A 9,346-nucleotide genomic window follows, 5' to 3' on the forward strand; every position below is an offset into this window, starting at 1 on the left:
GGTGGGTGAGTCTGTCGGGCGCTGGCCGGTGTGTGGAGCGCGCACGCGCGAGAGCGAGGGAGTAGACGTTTGAAGCTGCGCGTGCGCGAAGCAGCCAGTCGGTCCAGTCAGTCACAGAGTGCGCGCGCTCTCTCGCCTGAGGTAAAAAAGAGGCGAAGGAAGGAGAGCCGTTGCTGCTACTGCTGCTGCTGCTGCTGCTTCTGAGGCGACGCCGCCGCCTCAGCCTCGCTCTGTCTTTGGCCGGCCCTGAAAGGAGCTTCGCCTCGGAAGGGCGCGCACAGCCCCAGCCCAGCGACCCCACCGCCACCTCGAGCCTCCGCCTCAGCCCCCGGACAACGACGACGATGAGCGACCGCGAGCAGCTGCTGCAGCGAGCCCGCCTGGCCGAGCAGGCGGAGCGATACGACGACATGGCTTCGGCCATGAAAGCGGTGAGTGGACCGAGCGAGGGGAGCCAAGAAGAAGAAGGGGCTGCTGCTGCTGACCCACCGCCAGACCCACCCACGGGGAGGATGAGGATGGCGGCCGCCCCCCTGGAGGAGGAAAGGGGGTCGGCGATGGTGACCAAGACTTCTCGCTCCAAATGTGTCCCCCCCTCTTTCTCACCTCCCTTCTCCTCAGTCCCCCTAACCTTTAAGGCGGATGCCTTGCGATACCTGTCTCTTTTAGGTTCTTGTTATTCTGAGGCTGCCCCCCCCTTTTATTTCTATTAAGTGATCTTAATAGGGTATTGTGGAAGCCTTTCTGGGGGAGGAGGGTTTCTTCTTCTTTTCTGTAGTTGGAGCTGGGAAGAGGCTGGGAGGGGGCAGTTCAGAGGGGGTGGGTGCTATCCATTGAATCAGCTGCTGTGGCCCCTTTCTCTCAGGCCTGGTCTAGGTGTCCCCCACCCTCTCTCAGCCCTCCCTCTGAAAGTAGAAGTTGGGGTGTGGGTGGGGATCCTCTGTAAAAGAATGAACTGGTTCTATCAGTGAACAGATCTCTCCTCTCAGCCTCCCTTCTAAGGCATGCTGCCTGTTAGTCTCCATCCTATGAGAATGAGCTGGGAAAGGGGAAGGGTCTTTTAGCCCCTTTTAGTCCTCTCACCACACCACACACGTATGTTGTGACTAGGCAGGACAGGAGTGTGTGTGGGTTTCTTGAGGTGGGGTTAGTCAGATTATTTTATCATTTCCCTCCCTGTCTGCTTATCAGCTGACATGGGCATTGTCAACGATGGAGTGGGTGTATGTAGTGCACTAAGGGAGTGCCCTTTAACAGCTTGGCGTGTCTGTGTGTGCCAGAAGCTGAGGACAAGCCCTAAGCCATGCGGCAAGGTGGAGCAATGGGGATGTGGGCACTGTTGGAGTGGGATGGAAACTGATTTGAGCCATGGGGCAGATCTGGCTGGGAAGCTCTTCTCTGTAAGGTTTGTCAAAGGGTTCTATTTCATGTGGCCTTTGTTGGAGAGCTTCCTAACAGTTTGTCCCTCATGCTAATGAGGCTCTGCTTCTAAAACATCTTGAACCACTTTGAAAAAGGGCTTTTTGGCCATACTGCTATCCATCTCCCTTATTTCCAGCAGCCCCCTTTTGCATTTATATGGTACTTGCCTCAATAACCTTCCAAATGACTGGTTCAGAATTATTATTTTTGCCTTTTGTTGTTGTCATTTCAATATCCAGCAGCATAAAAAGGATTAAAATCTAATTAAATTTTGATAGTAGTCTATAGCATAACATGATTCTTATACAAGTCTGTTTTTCTTATTGCCACTGGACAGACAGCTTTTTATTTGGCCCACCAAAAAATATACCAGATTGCATGTAAATGCAGGGCATGTCAGTTTCCTTCTCTGTAATCCAGATGGTCAGGATTCATCCTCACTCTGCTATCTTGCATCTGCTTGACTTTATTACTCTAGTGAGCATCAAATCCAAGGGACCAAAATCAATTTGTCAATTCTTGGAGTTCATGCATTGGCATTATGGGTTTTCCATGAAAATATTCTGACTGAATAGTATTTATGACTACCCAGTTTCCCCATTTTTGCTTGCAGGGGGATTTTGCACACTCACCCCCTCCTCCATACTTCCTGTCTGTTAACACTCTTGATTCTACCTCAGATTCTTTCCTCTGCACAACCTTGGAGATAGTCGCAGTGCTGGATGATTATGTTTCTGCCCATCTGTCTTGCCGCATGCTGACTCTGAGCCTGAGCTACTGTAGCACAAGCACACCCTACTGCTCTGAGGCAGGCTTCAGTAGCAGTGGGGATTCAGTCTTTAAAACAGCTACTCTTGGATACTTTTGCTTCAAGATCCATTTGTCAGTCTGAGCAATAGTCTGACATGTAAATGGTGCAGCTCGGGGGCATCTTGTGGGGTTGGATTGCTATTTATTCCTGTCTGCTTTTGACCTACTTTTGAAGTTCCCACCATAAAAAGAGCAATTTCATGATTCCAGAATGACTACACACGTATAGTAGTGCACATGCATACCTAGATGACATGTGTTAGGATCTTTACCCAAGGGTTGCAGTGCATCACAGCAAGCATGTTTTCTGAGGGGTAATTAGCTAAAAGACAACAGTGCAGTGCTTAGAGTAATTGAATATGCAGTTTACTACAAAAAGGGGAGTAAAAAACAGCCATGTCACTTGAAGCAGTGTGGGGTAACTTACTTAAGAGTTAGAGAGGCAAGAAAGGAAACAGGGAGGGAAAAGAGATCAGTGTGGGTACCTGTCCCAAGGCAAAAGTTATAGGAAATGACTCTTTCAAAGGTGTCTGCCTTAAATCTGGAGGTTGTAAATTGCACTAGATTTGCATGAGTTATTCTTTACATATACTAAAATGACTAGACACCCTGACTCTTGATAACAAGGGGCACCATACAGAACATTCCTAGGTGAAGGCTGTGAAGGAAGAACACAAATGTTGGCAAGCTGTAGGTTCCTTTGGGACCCTTTTAAAACCAAGTGCAAAAATAAAATAAATGGAGAAGGAGGAAAGAGAAGGATTGGGGGAGGGGGAGTTAGGGCTATCTGTAAAAGAAAGAACCTCCGCTAGGGATTTCTCTTATAGGCTCTGTTATGCGAGGGAGGAAAAGAGTATTGATAGTGCTACTGTCATGGGGTGATGAATGTAAAGGTCTGGGGAGTGCAAGAGGGGTCCCTTGCATACATGGTTTGGGAGGAAGTCCCTAATCTTAATGTGTGGCTTAGTTATTTGCACTATCATTCTCCAGTGCTTCCTGCTTTCCCCCTCCAGGGCCCTGCAGTGCGAATCACTAGGTGCACTGCAAGGAAGCAGGGTGTGCACATACTCCAGAGGTCTCTGGCCTGCTGCATAGAGGGTGTCAACACCCTGTGGTTTGTGTTAATGGTGACAGCCAGCACATGCTTGCTCCTTTCTTGCCCTGGGTGTCTAAGCCTCTGCTGAGGAATACATTTTCAGGCAAAATTTAGATTTTGGAGCCAAGGTGATTAGAGAAGTATATAAAATGGGGACAGGGCTTGCAAGTTTGTTAATAGAAGGGATGGCTTGTCTCACTCTACAAAATACAGTACCTGGCAATGTCATCTTTGTTGTTGGCATAATTTTCCATTTATGTGATGGGCTCAAACTATTATTGTAGGACTGTGAAATGGTTATAACATCATTCCTTTCAACTGCTCATTTGATTCTGCCTTACTCTGGCCTCATCTTTTTGGAGACTAGAAATGATGGGAGTCTTTACCACAATTCTGCATACTAATTATTGGTTTTAGAACAGATTCAACATTGTATAACATGGCTTGATACTCTAGGGTAAGGACATCCATTCAGAACTGTGTCTTGCTGAAATCAGTGCCACTAGTTCAGGTGCAGCCATATTTAACCATGCTAGTAGCCTTAATGCTTTCTGCATGTCTAAACAGGATCATCTTGCTGGTGGTGGGGTGGGGTTTGAACATTTCCCCCATTTGAAATTATATTGGTTGATGTTTCACAAGGGAATTTATATTGCCTCTTTTATTGCTGTCTGCTACATATTCTTCCCTATTTCATGAGAAATTGAGATGCTGATCCTAATAAACAGTGAAATTAGAACATGCTGCCACTCCAAAGAGAAATATAGAGAACTTGCGCATTCTTATCAGTGTTGTGTAAAAGCCAGCCCCATCTTGTATGCAAGCCCCTGTCCTACCTCTGGGTAGAGAGGGGGGTAGCATGCTAGGTCAGAGTGAAGGTGTTTGGAGGATTTCTGAGTGCTTTTGAGCAGTGTTGCCCAATGGGCACCTGCACGAGAATAGGTGGTTGGGCAACACTAGTCAGAGGTAGTGGCACCTCCAAGCAATGTTGCCCATCAGGAGAGTGGTTTGGCATAGCTTCAGGCTGCTGTGTCTAGTCTTCTGCACCCTTCTTTCCTGCTCCAGAACAAGAAAGGACAGCGAGGGGCAGAGGGTTACCTTTTTAGCTTGCATTGCTGGCTGTGTGTCATGCTTATCAGAGAACACCACCACACTTGCCATGGTAAGCAGATTTGCAGAGGCTTGGTTCTCATGTACAAACTTCAGTCAAGGGTTTTCAGCTTAAGACATCTTTGCTTTATGGTGAGGATTTTTGTCTCAAGAAAGCATGCATAGCATTGTGTGGAGAGCTGCCCAATTTACTTGAATATGACCCATATCGCCTACATTTAGTAGGCAAGAAGTGAGCCATACTGTGAAAGTGGAGCTGTATCTATCTTTTCAGAAGACAAATGGACAGTAACAGGTAGGGGCAGGATTCCCTTAATCAAGACACCCTCCTGTCTAACTAGTTCCTCACCCTTACCCCTGTGGTAAAGGAGCTGTGGAGCAGTATTCTGCTAGAATGAAAGGTGGAATGAGTTATAAATGTGAATAGGTGTAAAGGAATTTTATTTGGTAAAAAGTGCATTATTCCTCCAGTGGGGTTACTATTTGCTTGTCATTGAGCCTTTTGCAGTGCTCTGAAAGGAGAAGTGCTTTGCTTGCTTGCTTTTTTTTTTTTTTTTTTTTGCCTGAGCCAGATTTTAGTACAGGGTGTTCCATTGGTCCCGTACACACATATGGCTAGCTATTTATACTAGAGACATAAGTAGAATTATTTGTTAGTGGACAGGACTGCCACATGCCACGTAACTTGTGACGTAGACAATGAGTTCATATCTACATTTCCAATATGAGGACTCTGTTCGTTTCCAGATTCCTTCTATGGGAATTTCATTATCTGTAATTTAGGAGGTGGAAATGAAAGAAAATAAATTTTAATAATACAGATGTTTTTAATTCTTCTTATGAAAGCTTTAAGAAAATCACATGCATTTTTGTATAGAAAATTTCCTCATTTATATTTCTTCCTCAAATTGAGTTAAATGTTGTAGAAAAACTGTGATGTTACTTCTTGGTTTGCACATTTGTAGCTGGTTGATTGTTGCATTAATTATGTCTCACACTGAGTAAGGTTTGCACTTCCCTTAGTTGGTCACTTACAGTACTCAACCCTTCTAATTTTTTTCTTTATGGAAGTTGCAATACCTTCTTCCCACAACAGGATGGCTTTGGGCTAATTTGCCTTCCACACTTCCACAGGGGATGCTGGGGAGCTAGAAGATATTTCTCTTTGCTCTACTCCTGCTTCCTACTGCATGCTGCCTCCAGTTTTCAGCAGGGCAGTTTCCACTGTCTTAGCAGCCAGATCATTCCTTCCCTAAGCAGTCACAGACTCAGGGAAGTTATAGCTGCATTTCTGATTCTCAGCTGATGTGACTCTATGCAGTGCAGGGATCCTTTTTCTCAGCCTGTGAAAGATGAATCAACTGGGGCTGAATATGTGTTCCAAGGTGCTAGAATTATGTTTTTATGAGCAATCACTGAAAAAGGGCTCATGGACTTTTAAGTCCACAAATCCTCTGTCTCAGTAAATCTGATGGGCCTTAGGTCCTGTTCTTTAACAGCATTTATTTATTTCGTAGCAAACTAAATGGCATAAAAATGGAAGGTGCCAGATCTGTGTAGGAATAAACATTATAAATTCTTAGTCACCCACACCTTAATTTTAAGTGCAAGAGAATTTTCCAGCCCTGTAATCTGTCATTATTATTGATGTTGCTTTGCGCTTACAATATGAATGTCGTCCTCTCAATACCTAATGTAAAATCATTCCGCTTCTGCCTGAGGGTGGAGATGCACTTGAATCATTGTCTGCTTCCTACGGTGTCCTTACTATGTTCATCAATGCAAGGCAGAGTTACTTTAAACCTCCAAATGGCTGATGAGGTGAAAACTGTTGTTCATGTGTTCCATGTTCAGAGAGCATAGAGAGGTCTTTTGTCCTTCTATTGATTAATGGAATGGAAGTTCCCATGTTGAAAGACTAGTTTCTCTGCAACCATAAGGGCCCAGAGAGTCTTTTGGCTTTTGTAATAGATATGGGTGAAACTTGTACATGTGGTATGGTTTGGAGGATGGTATATTTGGCCCCCAAAACTTGTCTTAATATCTCTATGTGCATTTGCAGGTGACCGAGCTGAATGAGCCCCTCTCAAATGAAGACAGGAACCTGCTGTCTGTAGCATACAAGAATGTAGTTGGTGCCAGGCGATCTTCCTGGCGAGTCATCAGCAGCATAGAGCAGAAAACCATGGCTGATGGGAATGAGAAGAAGCTGGAAAAGGTTAAAGCATACAGGGAGAAGATTGAAAAGGAGTTGGAGACAGTGTGCAATGATGTTTTGGCCCTGCTAGACAAGTTCTTGATCAAGAACTGCAGTGACATTCAATATGAGAGCAAGGTCTTCTACCTGAAAATGAAAGGTGATTACTACCGCTATTTGGCAGAAGTCGCTGCAGGTGAGAAGAAGAACAGCGTTGTGGAAGCATCAGAGGCTGCCTACAAAGAAGCCTTTGAAATCAGCAAAGAGCACATGCAGCCCACGCACCCAATCAGGCTGGGGCTGGCACTCAACTTCTCCGTCTTCTACTATGAAATCCAGAATGCCCCTGAGCAGGCCTGCCTTCTAGCCAAACAAGCCTTTGATGATGCCATTGCGGAGCTGGACACACTCAACGAGGATTCCTACAAGGACTCCACGCTTATCATGCAGCTCCTTCGAGACAACCTCACTCTCTGGACAAGTGACCAGCAGGATGAGGAGGCAGGGGAAGGCAACAATTGAAGAGCTCCCCAGATCACGGCTTCCCATCAACCACCACCTCATCACCATCACCAATACTTCTTTGCCACGATCACACTATGTATTTAGTGCTAAGCATAAATGTATTGTTGGCACAGCTGTGAGGTCTGCCAGATGCTGCTTCAGATGGGGCTTCATGGGCATTGCTGGACTAAATGGTGTATCAGCCCTGTTTATCATAGTGGCATATTGTGCAGGAAGAAACTTAAAATGAGGCATTTTAGTTTCATTTTATTCATATTATATGGGTTAATAAAAGAGTGGAAATGATTTAGGAGAATTGATCGAAAATTGAATCTTTAAATTTTCTGCTTGGAGTGGATTATGTCAGTTCAGCAGTACATCTTATACATGCAAAACATGGAAGTGGCTCTAAGCAGATGTGAACTGATTTTGTCCTGTTCATCAATTTTAAAATGTGAGGTTCTATAACAATCTGTGTTTCACTCTTTATGTGCACAGACTTGGTTTCAGGCAATGCATCTTGAGGTTTTGATTTTGATACGTGTAAGCTTTTTTTGCAGTTTTGAAGAATCATGATTTATTTTTTGTAAATTCTTTGGCTGTTCAGTTGCCTGTGTATTCTGACAGCGCAGTGTCAATGTTAGCCCATGTTAAGATGGATGATGAGATGCCAGACTTCTAAATTAAGTGTTTTGGAATTAAAGAAAATAAACTGCTGCTTGGGGGAGATAAGTTGTAAGAAGTTGTGTGTTTGTTTGAGAGTATTTAAACCCACCCACTAACCAAAGTTCTCAAAGTGACTTACGAAGTACAATGAAATAGGAATTTCTAGAGAGAGGCAAAGGTATATTCAGATTTACCTGCATTCCTCAGATGTTCCATTTGCTGCTGCATCTCTGGGCCACAGCATGTCTCAGAGGAAATTGCCATCACCTCAAAAAGGATGTTAGCCTCTCAAAAAATGGGCTTCTTAGTGATTTCTCACAGGTTCTGCTGGCAGATACAAGATGGAGCAAATAAATTTACAAGCTGCCTTCAATTCTCAAATATTTACAAACTAATACTCCCAAGGTGTGTAACTATAGGAATTAAATAAGCTCGTTAAACCTGCAAGTCCCTTCTCACTGATTAGCTGTGTTCCAGTAACGGAAATGCAGAGTGAATATTTTGCCCCAGTTGCAATGAATGCCTGACTGATTTTACTGCTTGTGGATGAGGCATGAGGTTTTCTTCTGTCCCATGGGTGCCATAGAACTCTGCTGGTATGCCAACCTTACACAGCTTCACTTTAAAGTATGACCAATTGTATAAGATCCCACCCTTCTTTTTGACCTAGTTACCTACTGGAGTATCACATTCTGGAAGTTAAGGGCAGATTCCTGGAACATTCCTTTGTTGGGAAGAAGAGACAATAATATAAAAGCCAGTTCCTTATCACACATGTCACACATGTGCACTTCAGAGGTGGGGCTCTCCCAGGCTGCAGAGAGATCTGGCCTGACACATTTGGAGTATCATGAGGAGGCTAGCATAGCAACAGGAAATGAGAATCTGCCCAATGAGGCTGCCTGAAGACTGAGCAGACATAAATTCCTCCTTCTAGCCTGGGATATTCCTAGTGCCCTTCACATGAGGTCTTTCCCGAATTTAGTCCACCCCTACCATTGCCAAATCAAGTCCTATTGGTGGTGGTGGGGACTCTTGATTTGAACGGGGGATGGTTGTTTTTTTTTAGAATGCTGCTCAAGTGTTTTAAGACATGAGACACAACCATTCTGCCATAATAATTGTTATTATTTATTATTATTTATTGAATTTATATACCACCCTATACCCGCAGGCCTCAGGGCGGTTCACAGAATAAAATCAGAATATAAAACCACAAAATAATAAAACATAATAAAAGTAAAAACAACAAGCCAATCCCCCCAACACATTTTAAAAGGGCATAGGATACAGAAGCCCAGTCCTTAATTTCTGACAAGTGGATATGAAGGGGTTTGGGGCCATATATTTAGAGTTGCAACAATTCCACTGCATGCTTAAAAAGGCCCCAATGCAGCCTGGCTGTGAAAGGAGTTGTAGTCCACAACATATTGAGGGGGCCCAGTTGAGGAAGGCTTCCCAAAATTTTGGAAGCAAAGCTTTATTGGTTTAAAATGTTGAGTTACCATAAAAGGTCTGAGTCTGAAGCTCTCGGAACTGCA

General features: G+C 44.3%; 1 protein-coding gene across 1 annotated transcript; it reads left to right on the plus strand.

The window, feature by feature from the left end:
- Positions 1 to 7,292, plus strand: YWHAH (tyrosine 3-monooxygenase/tryptophan 5-monooxygenase activation protein eta). Its single transcript, XM_028710127.2, has 2 exons — positions 1 to 431; positions 6,501 to 7,292. Exons 1-2 carry the CDS (start codon positions 345 to 347, stop codon positions 7,155 to 7,157), a joined length of 744 nt encoding a protein of 247 aa, XP_028565960.1. The 5' UTR covers positions 1 to 344; the 3' UTR covers positions 7,158 to 7,292.
- The last annotated feature ends 2,054 nt before the right edge of the window (positions 7,293 to 9,346 follow it).

The sequence above is a fragment of the Podarcis muralis genome, chromosome 16, assembly GCF_964188315.1.
Source record: "Podarcis muralis chromosome 16, rPodMur119.hap1.1, whole genome shotgun sequence".
Lineage (NCBI taxonomy): Eukaryota > Metazoa > Chordata > Lepidosauria > Squamata > Lacertidae > Podarcis > Podarcis muralis.

What these genes read in the sequence shown, in the direction of transcription:
- YWHAH (XM_028710127.2), top strand. Translation starts at nt 345, where the DNA reads ATGAGCGACCGCGAGCAGCTGCTGCAGCGAGCCCGCCTGGCCGAGCAG. An exon ending in TGGCTTCGGCCATGAAAGCG is followed by an intron (nt 432 to 6,500) that starts GTGAGTGGACCG and finishes GTGCATTTGCAG; the next exon opens with GTGACCGAGCTGAATGAGCC.